Source organism: Myxocyprinus asiaticus, chromosome 28 (assembly GCF_019703515.2).
Source record: "Myxocyprinus asiaticus isolate MX2 ecotype Aquarium Trade chromosome 28, UBuf_Myxa_2, whole genome shotgun sequence".
Classification (NCBI taxonomy): Eukaryota; Metazoa; Chordata; class Actinopteri; order Cypriniformes; family Catostomidae; genus Myxocyprinus; species Myxocyprinus asiaticus.
Genome location: NC_059371.1, coordinates 38,902,052 through 38,924,535, shown reverse-complemented (window position 1 = coordinate 38,924,535; position 22,484 = coordinate 38,902,052). Strand labels below are relative to the sequence as shown.

The 22,484-nt window shown below is 38.0% G+C and overlaps 1 protein-coding gene across 4 annotated transcripts; it reads right to left on the bottom strand.

Moving 5' to 3' along the window:
- Window positions 1–2,723: 2,723 nt before the first annotated feature.
- znf341 (zinc finger protein 341) lies at window positions 2,724–21,772 on the bottom strand. 4 transcript variants are annotated; one of them, XM_051659533.1, is made up of 16 exons: window positions 21,705–21,772; window positions 19,282–19,389; window positions 18,967–19,157; window positions 13,558–13,707; window positions 13,242–13,457; window positions 12,947–13,121; window positions 12,600–12,693; window positions 9,953–10,158; window positions 9,573–9,757; window positions 8,971–9,179; window positions 8,646–8,742; window positions 7,174–7,306; window positions 6,279–6,390; window positions 6,133–6,203; window positions 5,555–5,785; window positions 2,724–3,673 (listed from the first exon to the last, which is right to left on the bottom strand). In XM_051659533.1, the coding sequence occupies exons 1-16, from the start codon at window positions 21,733–21,735 to the stop codon at window positions 3,423–3,425; spliced, it is 2,460 nt and encodes an 819-aa protein (XP_051515493.1). In that variant the 5' UTR covers window positions 21,736–21,772; the 3' UTR covers window positions 2,724–3,422. The 4 variants fall into 4 exon arrangements, with proteins under 4 accessions (XP_051515493.1, XP_051515494.1, XP_051515495.1 ...); XM_051659534.1 differs by having other exon boundaries at window positions 12,600–12,690; XM_051659535.1 differs by having other exon boundaries at window positions 21,715–21,764.
- Between the last annotated feature and the right edge of the window lie 712 nt (window positions 21,773–22,484).

Below are 22,484 nucleotides of genomic sequence, written 5' to 3'. Positions count from 1 at the left end.
AGTTGTTTTAATAGAATTTTTTGAACTTGGCAGGCTGTCTTAAAAACAATGCTCATGGCGTGAGGCACTGAAAAACAACAAAGACATCCACCCTTACACACATGTCGTAGACAAACAAATAAAAACAAAAATTAGCTCCGGATGCAAGAAGACATCCTTTGTGAACACCCCTGTAACCGAACAGAGATGGATTTGGCCATTTCCTTGTGTTAGTATTTGCTAAAGTCATATTTGTTGGACCAAAGTGCAAGATTTACAACAGAGAAGGTAAACAAAAGACAATAGTGCTGCAACTCTGTAGAAATTCAACAGTGTTTATTATCAAACCGGTATCTACAAGATAGAGTTCTCAAATCTGAGAAAAAAATAAACGAGCAGTAATGTTTTAATATAAAACAAATAAAGATTTTTATCGATGATAAACAGGGATTTGAACTAGTGATGGACCGATATATCAGCCAGGCTGATAAATCTGCCGATATTTGGCCATCTTGCTGTTCTCACCACTTTCCCCATGTGTCAGTTCCAAAATCCACCAATAAATTCGTCAACTTAGTCAACACTTTCATAGTTTTTTCTTTTCAAGAAAATGGCATTTGAGTAAATGTTTGTTTCACCGTAGAAATTTGCTGTACATTTGATTTGCCGTTAAATTGTATTGTTTATCACATTTACACTGCCTGGCCCAAAACCAAACAAAATCACTGTTTGGATTTAAGGCAGTATTATGATCTGGGGTTGCTTCAGTTGGTCTGGTCTTGGCTCAGCAATGTTATGCAGCAATAAAATGAAGTCAGCTGACCACCTGAATGTACTGAATGACCAGGTTATCCCATCAATTTCTTCCCTGATGGCACAAGCATATTCCAGGATGACAGTGCCAAGATTCTTCAGGCTCAAATTGTGAAAGAGAGGTTCAGGAAGCATGAGGAATCATTTTCACACATGAACTGGCCACAACAGAGTCCTGACCTTAACCCCATTAGAAGTCTTTGGGATGTGCTGGAGAAGACTTTACGGAGTGGTTCGACTCTCCCATCATCAATACAAGATCTCGGCCAAAAATGAATGCAAATCTGGATGGAAATAAATGTTGTGACGCTGCATTAGGTTGTCGAAACAATGCCACAACGAATGCACGCCGTAATCAAAGCTAAAGGCGGTATTGATGACAGGAGAGTCGAACCACTCGGTAAAGTCTTCTCCAGCACATCCCAAAGACGTTCAAACGGCAATTATTTTTTTTTGGCCAGGCAGTGTACAGTTGAAGTCAGAAGTTTAAATACACCTTAGCCAAATACATTTAAACTCAGTTTTTCACAATTCCTGACATTTAATAGTAGAAAACATTCCCTGTCTTAGGTCAGTTAGGATCACTACTTTATTTTAAGAATGTGAAATGTCAGAATAATAGTAGAGAAAATGATTTATTTAAGCTTTTATTTCTTTCATCACATTCCCAGTGGGTCAGAAGTTTACATACACTTTGTTAGTATTTGGTAGTATTGCCTATAAATTGTTTAACTTGGGTCAAACGTTTTGGGTAGCCTTCCACAAGCTTCTCACAATAAGTTGCTGGAATTTTGGCCCATTCCTCCAGACAGAACTGGTGTAACGGAGTCAGGTTTGTACGCCTCCTTGCTCGCACACGCTTTTTCAGTTCTGACCACAAATTTGTCTACCGTATTGAGGTCAGGGCTTTGTGATGGCCACTCCAATACCTTGACTTTGTTGTCCTTAAGCCATTTTGCCACAACTTTGGAGGTATGCTTGGGGTCATTGTCCATTTGGAAGACCCATTTGTGACCGAGCTTTAACTTCCTGGCTGATATCTTGAGATTTTGCTTCAATATATCCACATAAATTTCCTTCCTCTTCATGGCATCTGTTTTGTGAAGTGCAGCAGTCCCTCCTGCAGCAAAGCACCCCCACAACATGATGCTGCCACCCCCATGCTTCAAGGTTAGGATGGTGTTCTTCGACTTGCAAGCCTCACCCTTTTTCCTGCAAACATAACGATGGTCATTATGGCCAAACAGTTCAATTTTTGTTTCATCAGCCCAGAGGACATTTCTCCAATAAGTAAGATCTTTGTCCCCATGTTCACTTGCAAACTGTAGTCTGGCTTTTTTATGGCGGTTTTGGAGCATTGGCATCTTCCTTGCTGAGCAGCCTTTCAGGTTATGTGATATAGGACTAATTTTACTGTGGATATAGATACTTGTCTACCTGTTTCCTCCAGCATCTTCACAAGGTCCTTTGCTGTTGTTCTAGGATTGATTTTGCACTTTTCGCACCAAATTATATTCATCTCTAGGAGACAGAATGTGTCTTCTTCCTGAGCGATATGATGGCTGCGTGGTCCCATGGTGTTTATACTTGCGTACTATTGTTTGTACAGATGAACGTGGTACCTTCAGATGTTTGGAAATTGCTCCCAAGGATGAACCAGACTTGTGGAGGTCCACAATTTTTTTTTTTTTTTTTTTTTTTTTAGGTCTTGGCTGATTTCTTTTGATTTTCCCATGATGTCAAGCAAAGAGGCACTGAGTTCAAAGGTATCCATTTAGCCTATCCGAAGATAATTGGTTAACTGACTAAAGGCTTGGCATAATTTTCTGGAATTTTCCAAGCTGCTTAAAGGCACAGTTAACTTTGTGTATGTAAACTTCTGACCCACTGGAATTGTGATATAGTCAATTAAAAGTGAAACAATCTGTCTGTAAACAATTGGTGGAAAAATTACTCATGTCATGCACAAAGTAGATGTCCTAAACGACTTGCCAAAACTATAGTTTGCTAATATGAAATCTGTGGAGTGGTTAAAAAATGAGTTTTAATGATTTCAAACTAAGTGTATGTAAACTTCTGACTTCAACTGTATATTGGCCATTCTGCTCTTTAGATATCGTATCACATCGGCCACTGAAAAACCCACATTGGTCGACCACTAATTTCAACCCTGAATTTCTATAATAGAAAACATCACTGACTTCGAAGGTCCCTAAAGCCATCTAAGGTTTGTGAAGCTCTGCCCACTGAAGATTTGTAAACAAGATTACACAAAAAAACTCAAGTTTGAGTGCAGGTCTTCCGCATGGGAAAATTTACTGTCAGACCACGTCACCCATTCCAATATCTTAATTTATATTAAATATCTTTGTACCAGCAGATCAATTTTCAATGTATTCAGAGGTCTAAATTTAAAACAGCAGTGTGTAATATTCTCACCTCTAGTGGAACCAAATGGAATTGCAATTTGTTTGTATGAGCAGCCCAACACATTGGCTTAACCAACAGCGTAATTTTGGGGGTGGAACTACCTGTTTGCCGAACAATAGAAATCCTTATTTTTGCAATTCTGTTCGGTGGTGCAGAAATTACACACTTCAGCTTGAATATTTGTCTTTCAGTGTTCTCCATCAGTCAACTGTTTGAAAGCACATGGGTTCAGACAGCAGCCTGATAGCTCCGCCTCCTTCCTGCATGTGATCCAGCCCTGCCCCGCCCTCTAAACCATCAGCCCTCCCTTCTTCCTCCTCCTCTCCTCCCATTTGCTTCTCTTCTCCATTCATTCCTGTAATTTCATCCTGCTGCGTCTCCCCATCCTCATCCTCATCTGCAGTTTCTCCATGTTCATCTGGTTCTATGGCAGGTGATCCATCCCCTGTACCTGAAAAACATCAAAACATGCTGAGAGGAGGCGTATAGAAAAACATTTAGCTGAATTTAGCCTCCAGGTCTATTCACACCAAGAGCGACACAACCAATGTAAATCGCAGACAAAAACTGTCAATGTCTTGCACAAAATCTATTCACACCAAAAGCGATGTAGGACTGCACAATAATGGTTAAAATGATAATCGTGATTATGTCATTTGAGAACAATTTTTTGTTATTACACAGATTTGTTGCGCTTTCATGTTAGCCTAAATCAAAAGAACATGGTATCACTCTATTTGAAAATAAGAAAATGCAAAATAAATTAAACAGTCAAACATGGTTATAGGGCCTCAGCTCAGTTTTCATTATTTTTTGGAATCCAGTTAAGTTTAATATATTTTTGTAATGTAATACTATAATTATTATTACTATTATATACAATATTAATATATTTCTGTTAGGGTGGGACAATGTATAGAATTTCGTAAAAACAAAATAGCATGGCAAAATAAATGTTGTTTCCTGTCCATGTGATCATAAATTAAATGACCCGTCAAGCATAAAAATCTCTGTCGCATTTTTCTACAATGTCTACAGGTTTTGCACAAGGTCCTTGAAGTGCTTAAAGATATTGAATTTAACTTTTTGAAATTTAAGTACTAGAATACCTGGAAAAATGCAAATTGTACACATTTATTTCAAACAGTGACAGTTCATATCATTATTATATACTGTAAATATACATATACACATACATATATATACACTGATCAGCCACAACATTAAAACCACCTGCCTAATATTGTGTAGGTCCCCCTCGTGCCGCCAAAACAGCACCAACCCGCATTATATTCTTCTCACCACAATTGTACAGAGTGGTTATCTGAGTTACCATAGACTTTGTCAGTTCAAACCAGTCTGGTCATTCTCTGTTGACCTCTCTCATCAACAAGGCATTTTAGTCCACAGAACTGACGCTCACTGGATGTTTTTTGTTTTTGGCACCATTCTGAGTAAATTCTAGAGACTGTTGTGCATGAAAATCCCAGGAGATCAGCAGTTACAGAAATACTCAAACCAGCCTATCTGGCACCAACAATCATCCATGAGATTATCTAATCAGCCAATCATGTGGCAGCAGTGCAGTGCATAAAATCATGCAGATACTGGTCAGAAATTTTTCTGTACCCTTCCCCAGATCTGAGCCTCGATACAATCCTGTCTCGGAGGTCTACAGACAATTCCTTGGACTTCATGGCTTGGTTTGTGCTCTGACATGCACTGTTAACTGTGGGACCTTATATAGACAGGTGTGTGCCTTTCCAAATCATGTCCAATCAACTGAATTTACCACAGATGGACTCCAATCAAGTTGTAGAAACGTCTCAAGGATGATCAGTGGAAACAGGATACACCTGAGCTCAATTTTGAGTGTCATGGCAAAGGCTGTGAATACTTATGTACATGTGATTTTTTTTTTTTTTCATTTTTTATTTTTAATAAATTTGCAAAGATTTCAAACAAACTTCTTTCACGTTGTTATTATGGGGTATTGTTTGTAGAATTTTGAGGAAAATAATGAATTTAATCCATTTTGGAATAAGGCTGTAACATAACAAAATGTGGAAAAAGTGAAGCGCTGCGAATACTTTCCGGATGCACTGTATATTTGGAATTACGACAATGTGAAAATCAAGTAAAAACTGCAGTGGTTTTTGTTCACAAAGTACGGCAGGTGAACATTGACTTTCCGACTAAACAACAGTTGTTCATGTCCTAGTTCATAGTTTCGACTGAACACTGTTTCATGGTGATAATTCATGATGCGTGTGAAAAGGATTCACTTTAAGATGCGGATTTCACTTGTGTGTGTTTATGTGTGTATATTTACCCTCGCTGTTGTTCCCCTGTCCTTGCGACCCTTGGGACCCCTCCACGTCCCCTGTTGGAGCCCCTGCCAGCGGGCACTTGTGTTCTCTGTAGTAATTGTGGCGGGTGAAGCCCTTGTTACAGGCGGCGCAGCGGAAGCGATAGTTATCTGTGTGCGAGCGCTGATGCTCCAGCATGTGTGCGCGACGACTGAACAACTTCTGACAGAACTGACACTTATACGGTTTAATACCTGCACAACAGAGAGAGTGTAAAGTTGTAATGAAATCAATAAGCTATTTTTGAGATGGTGACAATGATTGTGAAAAGTTGCTTTTAGGCATGACACAAAGCAGAGTGGTAAAATCACTGTAATGCACTACATCTTGTGGCTTTTAGAAAATGCTGATAACAGCAAAATGTTAAAGACACCAATGTTGAATAAATAATTAAATATTTCTTCTGCGGACTAATAGGCCTATAGTTTATTAGCTTTAATAAACACTTAGATCCGTCTCAACTGAGATATTTTAATAGTTATTTAAATGCAAAGATACACCTTTAAAATGTCATATTTGAGATTTGAGAGGTCATTCTAACCTGAATGAGAGAGAATATGAGCTTTCAGTTTGTCCGGCCGGTTGAACTCTTTGGTGCAGCCCACGTGAGTTCTACCACAGGAGAAAAATAAATAAATAAATAATGAAGCATATTCACAGACTGCTGATAACATGCCTGTCACTCACTTGAAGGGGCATTTATATTTCTTGAAGGGCTCGTGAATCAGCATGTGTCTCTTCACTTTGTCTTTCCTGTTGAAGGTGGCCTCACACACGGAACATTTATACGGCTTCTCTCCTACACAACAAAGAAAAACCCAGTAAACATCAATATTAACACAGTACTGTGTCAGACATAAGTTAAACACGTTTATTAACTGTCACACCAGCTCAGTTCTTTCACTCATATGTTTTTGGGAAAATTACTTAAGACTTCAATCTTTTGGGGCCTGGGTAGCTCAGTGGTAAAATACGCTGGCTACCACCCCTGGAGTTCGCTAGTTCGAATCCCAGGGCGTGCTGAGTGACTCCAGCCAGGTCTCCTAAGCAACCAAATTGGCCCGGTTGCTAGGGAGGGTAGAGTCACATGGGGTAACCTCCTCGTGGTCGCTATAATGTGGTTTGTTCTCGGTGGGGCGCGTGGTGAATTGAGCGTGGTTGCCGCGGTGGATGGCGTGAAGCCTCCACACGCGCTATGTCTCCGTGGCAACACGCTCAACAAGCCACGTGATAAGATGCGCGGGTTGACTGTCTCAGACGCGGAGGCAACTGGGATTCGTCCTCCACCACCCGGACTGAGGCAAATCACTACACGACCACGAGGACTTAGAGCGCATTGGGAATTGGGCATTCCAAATTGGGAGAAAAAGGGGAAACCACCCCGCCCCACCCCCCAAAAAAGTTATAAGACTTAAATCTTTTAAGATGCTTCATTCATCTTTATACTTTCAAATAAAAGAGTATGCTACACAATTCAAAGCAAAATAACACAAATATCATTGATTTTTCATGAATGCTTTGAGGAAACTGTCTTATAACTTGACTAAATGAACACTTGTTTTCACCACAAAACGTGCCTTACCTGAGTGGATCTGTGTGTGTAGTTTGAGGTAGTGTTCAGTTTTGAAGAACTTTTTACAAATCTGACATTTAAATTTTCCCCCGACACCATGCGTCAGGAGATGTCTGCGTAAATAACGCTCACAGGGAAAGACCTTCAACACAAAAACACACATCATTTACTTCTTTACATTAACTAGTATTAGGAGTTAAAAGTTATACTTCAGGGGCCTGGGTAGCTCAGTGGTAAAATACGCTGGCTACCACCCCTGGAGCTCGCTAGTTCGCTAGTTCGAATCCCAGGGCGTGCTGAGTGACTCCAGCCAGGTCTCCTAAGCAACCAAATTGGCCCGGAAGGTAGAGTCACATGGGGTAACCTCCTCGTGGTCACTATAATGTGGTTCATTCTCACGGATGCCACCATGGATGGCGTGAAGCCTCCACACACGGTATGTTTCCGTGGCAATGCGCTCAACAAGTCACATTATAAGATGCGTGGGTTGATGGTCTCAGACGCGGAGGCAACTGGGATGCATCCTCCACCACCCGGATTGTGGCAAATCACTACACGACCATGAGGACTTAATAAGCGCACTGGGAATTGGGGGAAAAAGGGGAAACCCCCCCCCAAAAAAGTTATACTTCAATTAGAGGTAGATCGATATAGCGGTTTTACCGATTATTCAGTGCCTATAGTTTTTTTTTTGGAAATATCGGTTCTCTGCAAAAATCTATACCGATTGTTGCCGATAGTCGCCACTAGAGGTGAAATAAAACAATAACTGACACCTTGTGGCATTTGCTGTATCTAAATCTTTCATTATTGACTATATTCATTCATATTTTTATCATCACTTCAATGCATATTTTATTTTGATTAGATAATCAAGCGTTCGAAATCGAAGCGAGAGCATATAAAGAACAATGTAACTATAAAGAAACGTAGCCCTGTCAGCACATACATTGTGTCTCCAACTTCATATCTTGTGAATAATAATAAACCTTATTCCTCATTAAACCTTTTTACAGTATATATACAAAACCCTTCATTTGGTGAATATATTGGCTTTAAAACGCTTAATTTGGTAAATAGCCTAGTTAACTAGAGCGTTATAAAGGAGCCAAGTCACCGGCATTTCAGAATAAGAGTGCCTGGTGTGTTTCGGGCTTGTTTATATTTAAAGTCTGGCGTTATGCACCAAATCTTCTTTTCTTCTGGGTATTACTGGGATTTTTGGTTGAATAATAAACCACATCTGGGATTTTATTCATTTTTCATTCTTGTAGCATCTATGTCTGTGCCTGTCACAATAAGGAAAGACTAAAAATGCTTTAACTTCTATAAATCTATTTTAAAAACTATCGACCGATTAATCGGTCAGCAAAATCCACTACTGATCGAACTTCAATTCCATATTAATCTGATATGACATCTTTCAACAGAAGACAAAACCAAACAAAAAGTCAAATCAGATGTATTTTCTGATGCGGTACCTTCTGGCAATGAGGGCAGGGGTAGTTATGTATCGCGTTCAGCAGATGCTGTTCAAGAGCTTCCTGTGTGGAATATTTACTCTGACACTTCATACATCTGTACACAAAAATGACAACAACACTTTAAAATTAATTCAAAGTGTTCCTTTGGCTCGACTGGTAGAGCGCTAGCAACGTTAAGGTCATGGTTACGGTTCTCAGAGAATACACAATCAGATTAAATGTGTACACTGGATGCATTGTAAGTCATTTGGGATAAAAGCATCTGCCAAATGCATAAATGCAAATGTTAAAGATGTAATGTTGGGGTGTATGTGGGTTTGACCCGTAGTAGTTGGTGTCTCTGCGCTGGTTCTGTTGAGGACAGAAGCTGTGTGAGTACTGGTGTAGTCCCAGGTCAAAGAGTGAAGGAAACACTTTACTGCACTGGTGACAGCGGTACGTCAGCTGCTCCTGGTGTGTGTGAATATGCTCGAGAAACTGATCCAGCTTCTGAAAGGTCTGAGAGCAGCTCTTCACTACACAGCGGTACACCTGCAAAGACCAAAAGAGAAAACGGAAGCATGTACGATTAAATCTGAACTGGTGAATGACTCTTTATTTGTTTCAAAGAACTTTGAAGATGAACTTTTTCACATTCAGATGGTCTACATTGTATATTACTCTCAGGGTTCCCACTCATTTTGACCAGTGAAATTCCATGACTTTTTCAGTCATTTGTGATTTCTGGAAACCAATTTCGATAAACCGTTCAAACTGGTTTGTGAACCATTTCGACCAATTATCTTTAAAGAACTGACTCAAAAGAGGAAATCACTATCGCTTGCAAACAAGATCTACTCTACACAAGCTCTAACCAACAACGATATTTGGGTGATTAAATATATCAGAGCAGAGCGAAACTAGAAAAATACTATATCAATGTACCTGTTCGCTCTTGTGCTGGGTCATGTGAGACTTCAGCTGGAAGTAGGTGCTAAATTTGGTCGAGCAGAACTGACACTGATATGAGCTGTCGATCAGGATGATCTGTTTGTTCTGGTTTCCAGTCTGTTTGGCCTCCACCGAGCTCTGTGTCTCCACCTGCGTCTCACCGTCTCTCTCCTCTACAGCTGGAAACACACAAGAAATACAAACAAAAGCGTAAATCGGAAGTCTGATAACTAAGAAAAGTAATAGCACGCCTTTCCTCAACAAGCCGCACGATTTGTGGTATCATTCATGTCTGTTTAGGACATGCAGGACGAGTCAAGTCCTGATGTGTAATACTTTGAGTTAGGGGTTGGTTCAAATCAGGGATACAGCACCTTGTTCCTGTGTCTCTTGCTCTGTCTGCTGCGAGTTCTCGTCGTTGTTCATTGGAAGTACTCGTACTGTGATGGGCATCCTGGAGGCACTGCTGTGGACTCCAGTGGGCCAGACTTTGTGTGTCTGCATGTGTTTCTTCACATTGGACTTCTGAGCGAAGGCTCGGCCACAAACAATACACTGGAAGGGTTTCTCACCCGTGTGACTGCAGAGTGGAGAAAACAGTACTGTTTAAAGAACACTATGTGTCTCAGAACTGAACTGCAGAGTCCTATTGTGTTCTACAGTCCTAAACAGTTTTCAAATGGAGTTCTAAAATGGTCTAAAATATCAGAGTCCTATTCACCTTTTTCCAGAACCCGGAAGTATTCCACGATTCATAACAGAACCTGTTTTCACTTGCATTGGTGTATGTTCTTACAGAATAATGTGATTTTAGCGTAATTAATTTGTAAACATTTCTGAAAAAGCATGTACGTGGCTCCATAGTGCCGATGCATTAAAGAGTCACGATAATAATTTTCTGACAGTGCCTCACCCATCAAAGTTTGAGTCGGTGGAAGACATTGAGTTATGGACTCAGGTTAGTTATGTTGATATCATTAACTACTTTGAGTTGTTATGACAGGCTGGAATGCAAGTTTTTACACTGCTTCTTATCGAGACCGGAAATAGAAAACAGTCCAGCAGCAATTAGAATTGTCTTGGTGTTGCCCAGTGGTTGGTCAGGAAAACTGTGGATAGAGTTCATGAACTGCAAAGTCTGATAAAGTTCTAGAATAACACAATTCTAGAACTGATGGTTTTTAAGACAGAATCCTATACAGTTCTAGAACAACAGTCCTAAAGAGTTTTGTAGCACAAGTTCTATAGAGTTCTATAGGATATAGAGTTCTAGAACACAAACTTTTCATATGGAATTCTAAAACAACAAAATGTCCTATTGAGTTCTAGAACAACAACAACAACAACAACATGTCCAACAGAATCTGTCGTTCTACAGTTCTAGAACACGTCCTCTGAATTCTGGAATGACAACATGTCCTCTAAAGTTTTAGAACACCAGCTTGTCCTCTCCAGTTCTAGAACCACAACATGTCCTATAGAGTTCTAGAACAACATGTCCTATAGAATTCTAGAACACTAACAGGTCCTACAGAGTTCTAGAACACCAACATGTCCTATAGAGTTCTAGAACAACATGTCCTTTATAGTTTGAGAACAACATGTCCTATTGAATTCTAGAACACTAACAGGTCCTACAGAGTTCTAGAACACCAACATGTCCTATCGAGTTCTAGAACAACAACAACAACAACAACATGTCCAACAGAGTCTGTTGTTCTACAGTTCTAAAACATGTCCTCTAGAATTCTGGAATGACATGTCCTCTAACGTTTTAGAACACCAGCTTGTCCTCACCATTTCTAGAACCACAACATGTCCTATAGAGTTCTAGAACAACATGTCCTTTACAGTTCTAGAACAACATGTCCTATAGAACTGTAGAACACCAACATGTCTAATAAATTTCTAGAACATCAGAGTTCTAAAGCATTCTTGAACAGAATACTGTAGACTTTTTTTTTAACAGCAGGGTTCTAGAGAGCTCTAGCCTCCACAAGGATCCTTCTTCTCTTAGGGTGCTTTCACACTGGCAGTTTAGTTCGAAACACAGCACGGTTCGCATGAAAAATTGGTAATGTGAAAGCTGTCATGCGGACCGGGGGATGCACCGTGGTACCGAACCCGAGACTACCTGTAGGAGGTGGTCTGAGTTTGGTTCCAATGGAACTGTAGCGCGATTCGCGTGAATGTGAAAGCTCGGGTGTGCACTCGTTCAGGAAGTGAAGTAACCTGCGCATGCGTTTTAGCCGATGACGACATCTATCTATCTATACACCTTATAAATACTATATATAAATACTATTATATGTTATAAATATAGGGTATAATAGGAGATGACAGTCACGATAACTTCACCTTGGACACGAGCGTGAGTAAGCGTGCAGTGTAAACAAAGATGCAAAAAAGAAATGCCTCAAAAAACGCCGTTTACGAGCAGCAGCAAGCCGCCTTCCCCTGGACATCTGATGAGTTACACCATGAAGCGCACATATACGCAGTTGTCGTTCACTCTGCTGTGCATAATGGCACCAAAATAACAAAAAAACAAAAAGTATGATGAGTCGCGTTGTGTTCTCCATGCGTGTTTGTGATGACGTGACGGGGTTCGATAGAATCAAGTGAGTGTGAAACCAGACCAAAGGTGCGGGGGCACCGGGAACAATCACACTCAGAATCGGACCGCAGCAAACATGCCCAGTGTGAAAGCCCCCTTAGTATATTAAGATCTCCTGAATCAAGCATCCAAATGTTTCAGAAAAACAAGAATTGTCTTCTCCATATTTAATCAAGATATTAGAGTTCTCTATGTCATTTATACATCACAAGCTTTGGCCCCAGTCCAGATGAAACTGGATTGTAAGATCTAAGTTAGATCTTTGTCAATACACTAGAATTAAAAGCTCAAAACAGACATTTGCGAGTGCATTTTCAGAGATCAGGGGGTCAAAACATACAGTATACTGGCATGAATTTGAGACCGACCCCTGAACATAAACCTTTACAAAAACACTTATTTACCTGCGAATATGTTGCTGAAGGTCAAAATTCTTGGTAAATACTTTGCTACAGTAATTGCATTTCAGTTTCTGAGCTTTTCCTTTTGTTTGACCTGCTGAAAAAAACAAAGAGAGTAAACTCTGAAACAACATCCAAACAAACATCACAGAAATGTTGTAACAATGTTGACATTGTGTTTTCTTTACTTCATTATCTGTTGTACCACTAGCACCTACTGTAGCTTTGTAACACGTGTACTTTCTTTTAAGTCACTTTATGTATTTGCTTAAACAAAAACATATCCTGCTATATCTAGTTCTGAAAGCTTGCTGGTGTAGCTGTATAGACTGATAAAAGGCATGAAGTACCATCCTGTGTTTTCTTGGAGGTTCTGGTTCTCTTGGGGATGATGACCTTGTCGTATTCTCCGAGCTCAGAGAGGTTTGTGCTGATGGTGCAGGGTTTGTTTTTGGTGGTCTGTTTTCCAGGGCTGTACACTGAAGTCGTACCGAACACCTGACTCTCCACACACTGACTGGGCACCTGACAAACAACAACATCTGATCAGATTATTAATGTTCAATAAATTTCCTGTACAAAGGTAAACCTGGACGCATTTAAATAACAGTATTTATCATGCCTGTGAAATATCTGACAGTGTACCTGAACGGACTGAAATGACTGCAGACCCAGTGTAGGCACCTCTGCAGTACCACCTCCAACCATAGAGGGCAGTGTGCTGTACACCTGCACTATTGAATTACTGTTACTGGAGGGCACCTGTGAGGAAAGGGGCACGGTCTGGTTGTGTGGGAGGGGCTGTGGAGGCTGCTGATGGTGCTGCAGGTATGAGGTTCCCGCATGCATACTGAGATTACTCTGAAAAACGTGACAAATTGTATCGGGCTGTATTACTACCTCAGTTACAGATCGCTCTCTCCTGAATCGTAAGGCTGTGTGTCTCTCAGGTGTTGATTACCTGTACGGATCCATGCATGGCGGCCATTGGCTGATCCAGAGAGCCGAATGCTGAGATAGCCGACATCAACACCTCATCACTGACCAACACGTTACCCTGCACCAATGTGTGTGTGAGAGGAGACTGCGGCACGGTTATGTACGTAGAGACCTTGAGGAGAGAAAAATATATAAACAAACAAATAAATAAAAATATCAGTAATATGAGACTGCATGAAGTGGCTTGACAAACAATATTTACTTTACTGTGTTGATGTATTTCCTATGTATTATCGCAAGCCCGTTCGACATTTCATTATGTGCAGGATATGAATTATAGATATCTACGATTCAAATTTCACTAGTTAAAATGCAAATTTTATACCTTTGATTTGGTTTTCACTAGTGGCAATGTCAATTTTAGATATTGATAATGTTATTGTAACTAGTAAGAATGCCTTTTAAGATATATTTAATTATATCCAGATATCTGAACTTAACATTGCCACTAGTGAAAATCACATTACAAAAATGAGCATTTTTACAAGTTGTAATTCAATTGTCGATAACGGACAATTGATAATGATAACGATATTTGTACAAGTAACAATGTAATTATTGATATCAAAAATGAAAATTTTTACTAATAAGAAGTGCATGTGTCTTTGGAATTTTAACCAATTATAAAAATCCCTGATTCATATCCTGCACATAATTAAATGTTGAAAAAAAAAAAAAAGAATTGCCTTAAAACATATGATTTACTACTTGCTATTGCTAGACAGTATCGCAAGCCCTTTTGAATTTTAATCATGTGCAGTATATGAATTATAGATATCTAAAATTCAGTTTTAAAAATGCTAATTCTTGATATCAGGAATGGAATTATTACTAGTCTTAATGCAAATTTTTTTTTATCAGTAATTGTTGATTAAAATATTGTCATTACTCTTGGAATTCTTGATGTCAAAAATGGAATTTCAACTAATAAAAGACATTATTAAGCAATATCACACAAGTAAGAGTACGATATGGCCCTACATCAGCACTGCTGTGATTCGGCCACAGACCGAGTGTCTTATGCAATCACAGCAGTGCTGATTTAAGGCCATATAGCACAACTGCGAGTGTGATATTGCTTATATACAACAGTTCAATAAACAAGTACATTTTAAAAAATGAGGAAAAACTGAGTCCAGTCATAAAAAATTTCTTACGCCACGGATCAGAATCTGCCGTTGCTGGTTCAAACCAAATGATGCGTCCAAGCCTCTCAAAAACATCAGTTTAGAAGTAGTATCACGGCTTGGGCCATTTCTAACAAGTTATTGGAGAAACAAGGATGTCTGTGTGTGTGTGTGTGTGTGTGTGAGAGCGAGAGATAGAGAGAGAGAGAGATATGGAGCGTGTGCGATCACCTGTTAATGATGCTGTAGTCTGTTAGTCAGCTTTCTGAAGATAATGTCATTTTGGCCAAATTCATCCTATTTTCTCTGTGGAAAAATAGCCGCCCAAGTGGGGATATTCCTCCCTATTTCACGGTAGCCGGTGTGCAAGAGTCTTTCACTATAGAAACCGAAATCTCCTCCGCCATTTTTAACAGTATGTCCTCTCCAATGTGGAAACTCCGGTAAGAGGTAAGCACCTTGAGTTTGTGTAATTAAACAGTCTGTTGTGTCTCTCAGCTGTGATGAGCCTTAATGCTGAAGTTGTTATTTTAAAGCCGTTTAAAGCTATTTCCTAACTTTAGTAGTATAATAGTAATACCAGCGATCACGTAGTGTTGATGAATGAAAACACTGACTGACGCTGACTCTAACTGGCTCATATTACACACAAAAATGATTTTTTGACTCCACCTGCTGGCTAAATTATGTAATGTCACAAAAATAAGTGTAAAGGGACAGATTAACACATCTGCACTGCTCTTACACTTTAGTTTAGAACAGCATGAACACAAGCGGAGTGATACACAGTGAAGTGTCGGAGTGCTGATGGTGTCAGACCATCAGTACTCATGGAACGTCTCTCGTCCAATCAGATTCGAGGACCGGAACTAACCGTTGTATATTTTTTGATATCTGTAAATGCACTTCTAAATTTTACAATGAAATTCACTCCTGTTCAAAAAGCAATTACAGATATTTAAAATAAATAAAAATCTAATTTCACATTTCACCAAAGTACTACATACTTATTAGTAAAATATATATATATATACAGGTGCATCTCAATAAATTAGAATGTCGTGGAAAAGTTCATTTATTTCAGTAATTCAACTCAAATTATAAAACCCGTGTATTAAATAAATTCAATGCACACAGACTGAAGTAGTTTAAGTCTTTGGTTCTTTTAATTGTGATGATTTTGGCTCACATTTAACAAAAACCCACCAATTCACTATCTCAAAAAATTAGAATATGGTGACATGCCAATCAGCTAATCAACTCAAAACACCTGCAAAGGTTTCCTGAGCCTTCAAAATGGTCTCTCAGTTTGGTTCACTAGGCTACACAATCATGGGGAAGACTGCTGATCTGACAGTTGTCCAGAAGACAATCATTGACACCCTTCATAAGGAGGGTAAGCCACAAACATTCATTGCCAAAGAAGCTGGCTGTTCACAGAGTGCTGTATCCAAGCATGTTAACAGAAAGTTGAGTGGAAGGAAAAAGTGTGGAAGAAAAAGATGCACAACCAACCGAGAGAACCGCAGCCTTATGAGGATTGTCAAGCAAAATCGATTCAAGAATTTGGGTGAACTTCACAAGGAATGGACTGAGACTGGGGTCAAGGCATCAAGAGCCACCACACACAGACGTGTCAAGGAATTTGGCTACAGTTGTCGTATTCCTCTTGTTATGCCACTCCTGGCGTCTTACCTGGGCTAAGGAGAAGAAGAACTGGACTGTTGCCCAGTGGTCCAAAGTCCTCTTTTCAGATGAGAGCAAGTTTTGTATTTCATTTGGAAACCAAGGTCCTAGAGTCTGGAGGAAGGGTGGAGAAGCTCATAGCCCAAGTTGCTTGAAGTCCAGTGTTAAGTTTCCACAGTCTGTGATGATTTGGGGTGCAGTGTCATCTGCTGGTGTTGGTCCATTGTGTTTTTTGAAAACCAAAGTCACTGCACCCGTTTACCAAGAAATTTTGGAGCACTTCATGCTTCCTTCTGCTGACCAGCTTTTTAAAGATGCTGATTTCATTTTCCAGCAGGATTTGGCACCTGCCCACACTGCCAAAAGCACCAAAAGTTGGTTAAATGACCATGGTGTTGGTGTGCTTGACTGGCCAGCAAACTCACCAGACCTGAACCCCATAGAGAATCTATGGGGTATTGTCAAGAGGAAAATGAGAAACAAGAGACCAAAAAATGCAGATGAGCTGAAGGCCACTGTCAAAGAAACCTGGGCTTCCATACCACCTCAGCAGTGCCACAAACTGATCACCTCCATGCCACGCCAAATTGAGGCAGTAATTAAAGCAAAAGGAGCCCCTACCAAGTATTGAGTACATATACAGTAAATGAACATAATTTCCAGAAGGCCAACAATTCACTATAAATGTTTTTTTTTATTGGTCTTATGATGTATTCTAATTTTTTGAGATAGTGAATTGGTGGGTTTTTGTTAAATGTGAGCCAAAATCATCACAATTAAAAGAACCAAAGACTTAAACTACTTCAGTCTGTGTGCACTGAATTTATTTAATACACAAGTTTCACAATTTGAGTTGAATTACTGAAATAAATGAACTTTTCCACGACATTCTAATTTATTGAGATGCACCTGTATATATATATATATATATATATATATATATATATATATATATATATATATACACAAAATACATTACCAAATCTAACAAAAATACAAAATCTAACAACTTACTAGTGCAAATGTCCATTCCTGTTATCAATAACTGAATTACAACTAAAAGAGAAATACTATTTTTTTTATTTGTTATTTGGTTTTCACTAGTGGCAATGTTAATTTCTGATATCTTTCTGATATCTTTATTGCTGTAACTAGTAAGAAAGCCTTTTAAAAAAAATTATTAGTCTACAATTTATTGAAATCTGAAATCCATTTCCAGATACAGCATCTGAAATACCAAATCTAACATGTTGAGAAACATTTACAGATATAAAAAATTAGCCTTTTTTACTAGTTGTAATTTAATTATCAAGAATGGATATTTGTACTAGTAACAATGTAATTATTAATATTAAAATGTATAATTTTTACTAGTAAGAAGTAAATGTGAAATTGGAATATCATGTAGTGAGAAATTAATTACAGATATCTGTAATTCCATTTTAAACAAGAGTGAATGACAGATCATTGTGAAACACTGAAAATGCAGTTAAAATCTAAAACAATTACGGCTTTTAATGTAAAAAAAATCATTTTGATATCAAGAAATAGGTTTTTCTGCAAGTAATGAAGACATTTTTAATATCAAGAATTAATGTTTTTACTAGTGCAGATACAATTACTGATATCAAGAATTAGCATCTTTTTACTAGTAGCAATTCCATTGCTGATATCAAGAAAATTGCATTTTACTAGAATTTTTGTTGCATTTTACATTGTTTTACTAAACTTAAATATACCTCTAATTCATACACTCAAAAAAATAATTAACTTTCACTATTGTCAGTCCAACAATCAGTCCGCAACCAGGGGAACTAAATTAACTGAGTTGATTCAACTAAAAAAAGGGGCTTGTCAGCTTTACTTAATCCATGTGCGTTGGGGCAACAAGAATTCTTTCTGCTTGGTTAACTGAAACTGGGCAGAGGATTTGTAATTCCCAGCATGCTTTGCATCTGTTTAGCATGCTTACATTTCATTTAACTTGCTAGCATATCACTAAAAGAGTTTAATTTGTGTTATTTTGACATATTAAATTTTGTTGCGTTCAGTTTGGTTCCCTCTAATTGAAGTTTTTCAGTTGCAATTAAATGGTAATTTCAATTTAAGAAAACTCGTTTCAAACATGTGGAACCACTGTCCATGACTGAATCAAGTTTAACCAAATATTACTTTTTTTTTTAGTGTATCCTGCACGATTAAATGTTGAAAAGGTCTGCGATAAAACATGATTTGCTACTTGCTATCACTAGTCAGAGGCAGGTGGCATTAGGGGGTGGGACAGTCTCATTCTAAAGAGCATTTTAATTTAACAAAAATCTTTGTAGTGCAACATGAGTCATCAGTATTTTTGTTCCATTTTACTGGAAGAGCAACAGTGTACATTTTAAAATCTTCTAAAAGTTTATATTGTCTGATCACACTTGCATACAGATTTCTTAAACATTTTAGACAAGAACTTAAAGCCAAAAAATCTCATTCTTTAAGATGACATGTTAAAAGGAGTTATATGGGTGCTCCAGGTGTGCTGTGATTTCTCAAGATCAGGTGCGCTGTACCTGTCTATTAGGGGGCAGCTGTGGACCCGTGCTGATGGACGGTACAGAGGTGTAGGCATTGTTGGAGGCCAGAGAGACGGTGGCCAGTGATGGGGTGTTGGATTGACACTGCTCTCGCTTGTGGGTCATGAACGCGGGTAATGAGTTAAACTGCTTCTTACATTTCCCACAGAGAAACACGTCATCATCATCTGTAAATATAACATCATGTCCAAGAACATTAAAAGAACTTGTTTTGCATTTACAGATATGTGAGATATACAGACAGATCACCCATGATGATAAAGGTTAAATAAACATATGAATGGTCCTCACCCATTGCTTGGATGGTCGTTCCTGAGACATTCTGTGCGTTGGGGTCCAGAACACCTGCTTGACCGTCTAACAATGACTGGACATTGAGGACCGTCTGATTGTCCATGCCTGAAATGGGACAAATATATATATCAATCAGTCAATATCTTATATTTTCTTTGAAAGTTTGTAACATCCAAAAGAGTACCATTATAGTACTGTTCATGATTGTAGTTAGATATACAAGTCTTATTAGAATTATTGTTTCATCTAGAAAACTTCACATTCTAATGAACCTCCACTAGACATCTTAAAAAAATCAGATTTACAAACTTGTTAACTTAAACCTGATCTTATAAAGATGTTTAGCAGATGTTAATTGGAATGCGATGCTTTCCAGATGAAACGCTCTTAAACAGACAACTCTGAGACGTTTGTGTGCTACCTGGGAAGACGTTTCCTCTCGAATGTCAATAAGACCTTCAACTGATGTCTTTGAGATGCTTATGATCTAGAATGTTTGTAAATCTGATCTTATTAAGATGTTTAGCAGATGTTAATTGGAATGCGATGCTTTCCAGATGAAACGCTCTTAAACAGATCATTCTGAGATGTTTGTGTGCTACCTGGGAAGACGTTTCCTCTTGAATGTCAATAAGACTTTCAGCAGATGTCTTTGAGATGTTTATGATTTAGAATGTTTGTAAACCTGATCTTAAGATGTTTAGCAGATGTTAATTGGAATGCGATGCTTTCCAGATGAAACGCTCTTAAACAGACAACTCTGAGACGTTTGTGTGCTACCTGGGAAGACGTTTCCTCTCGAATGTCAATAAGCCCTTCAGCAGATGTCTTTGAGATGCTTATGATTTAGAATGTTCGTAAATCTGATCTTATTAAGATGTTTAGCAGATGTTAATTGGAATGCGATGCTTTCCAGATGAAACGCTCTTAAACAGATCATTCTGAGATGTTTGTGTGCTACCTGGGAAGACGTTTCCTCTTGAATGTCAATAAGACTTTCAGCAGATGTCTTTGAGATGTTTATGATTTAGAATGTTTGTAAACCTGATCTTAAGATGTTTAGCAGATGTTAATTGGAATGCGATGCTTTCCAGATGAAACGCTCTTAAACAGACAACTCTGAGACGTTTGTGTGCTACCTGGGAAGACGTTTCCTCTCGAATGTCAATAAGCCCTTCAGCAGATGTCTTTGAGACGTTTATGATTTAGAATGTTCGTAAATCTGATCTTATTAAGATGTTTAGCAGATGTTAATTGGAATGCGATGCTTTCCAGATGAAACACTCTTAAACAGACAACTCTGAGACGTTTGTGTGCTACCTGGGAAGACGTTTCCTCTCGAATGTCAATAAGACCTTCAGCAGATGTCTTTGAGACGCTTATGATTTAGAATGTTTGTAAACCTGATCTTATAAAGATGTTTAGCAGATGTTAATTGGAATGCGATGCTTTCCAGATGAAACACTCTTAAACAGATCATTCTGAGACGTTTGTGTGCTACCTGGGAAGATGTTTCCTCTCGAATGTCAATAAGCCCTTCAGCAGATGTCTTTGAGACGCTTCTGATTTAGAATGTTTGTAAACCTGATCTTATTAAGATGTTTAGCAGATGTAAATAATTAGAATGCAATGCGTTCCAGATGAAACGCTCTTAAATAGACATCTCAGAGATGTCCAACTGGGATCAGGGAGGTACTAAATGTTTAACACATTCGTTTACCATGTTTACATGGTATTACCATGGTTCATGTCCAAAAACATGACAATGTAAATTTTGGTAAATTTTTTTGTAAATGAATCAACAAAACAAAAATGAAAATTCATAAAATAATACTACATTACACTATAATGCACCATATACTACCAGGCACTATGTTTAGTTAAATGAGCAGTAATATTTCAGTAACACTAGCAAACACTAAAAAATTTAAAAGTGTGGAAACAATTTTCACATTGTAAACAAGAGTGCGCATGCATTATACAACAGTAAAATCGTCTTTTGATGTAATATTAAATTTAATATATATATATATATATATATATCAGATCAGACAGCGGTGAGGTGTTTTGTGGCTTTTCCATGGGTGTCTCTCTCCCTCCGCCATGATCCCTCGCGGCTGTTATTTCAATCGCTCTTCCTCCCTCCTCTACATCAATCTCTGCTCACTTGCATTAAAGTGAAAAATACTGACCGCCAAAATGCGCTAATATTATTTATTTAAAAAAAAAAAATGCTTATATTTATCCTCTTATGACCCAAAACAAACTGACATTCACACGAACCGAAACAACAATAAAAAATTGCTTTTGGAACTGTTCGGCGGAATCATGCAAGCATTTTTACTGCAAGAGTAAAATGTTAATTTAATGTTGTTTATATCCTAGATAATTTTTCCTTTTAAAAAAGTATGAATTTATACCTTCCAGAACCTCAAATATTGCCTGCGCCATCTTGAAGCTCCACAGCTCATAACGCCAGCAGTGGGCGGGGTTTATTCCAATGATTTACATTCAACAGAAAGTTATATTTATTTATTTATTTGTTTATTTGTTTATGCTGCCTCCCCGACAGCAACATTTCATCATAAAATCTGTTTTGAATCTTTCTTGAATTCTAAACACTAATTTATCAATATTTCATAAAAACTATATTTTGCAATGATGTCCAATAAAACTGAATATCATACAGAAGAAATTAAATTAGAAGCAGATTAGAACAGATTAAATTAATATATTTATTTAATTAGAAGCACATTTTTTGTTTTCAGCATTCACTGACATCATCATTAAAATCTGTTTAACCTCAGTAATTTCAATAATTTGTCAATAAGTATTGTTTTGTAAAATTGTATGTGAAATGTAAACAGCTTTTTATTAAAATAAAGTAAAATTCACAAACAACAAAACACAAAGCGCACAACATTGATTAGCCTATTTGTTTTTATTTTAAAAAATAATTAAAAATCAATAAATCAAAATGCACATTATAACTTAACAATAACCAAACAAAAACAACAAAATAATAACACAAAACACAACATACCACAAACATTGTTTAATTATTAAAATATAAAATCACAACAAAACAGCACAAAAAAAATGTAGATTATAACTTAATAACAATAAAAAAACTAAATACAAATAACAACACAAAACACAATATAACACAAAAAAATATTATTTAAATTAAACATCACAAC

Coding starts and splice junctions, on each gene's coding strand:
- znf341 (XM_051659533.1), bottom strand. CDS start 21,735: ATGGCGCAGGCAATATTTGAGGTTCTGGAAG. Junction 9,758..9,952: donor GCAAGAGACACAGGAACAAG/GTGCTGTATCCC, acceptor GTGTGTTTCCAG/CTGTAGAGGAGAGAGACGGT. Junction 5,786..6,132: donor TCATATTCTCTCTCATTCAG/GTTAGAATGACC, acceptor TCTGTTGTGCAG/GTATTAAACCGTATAAGTGT.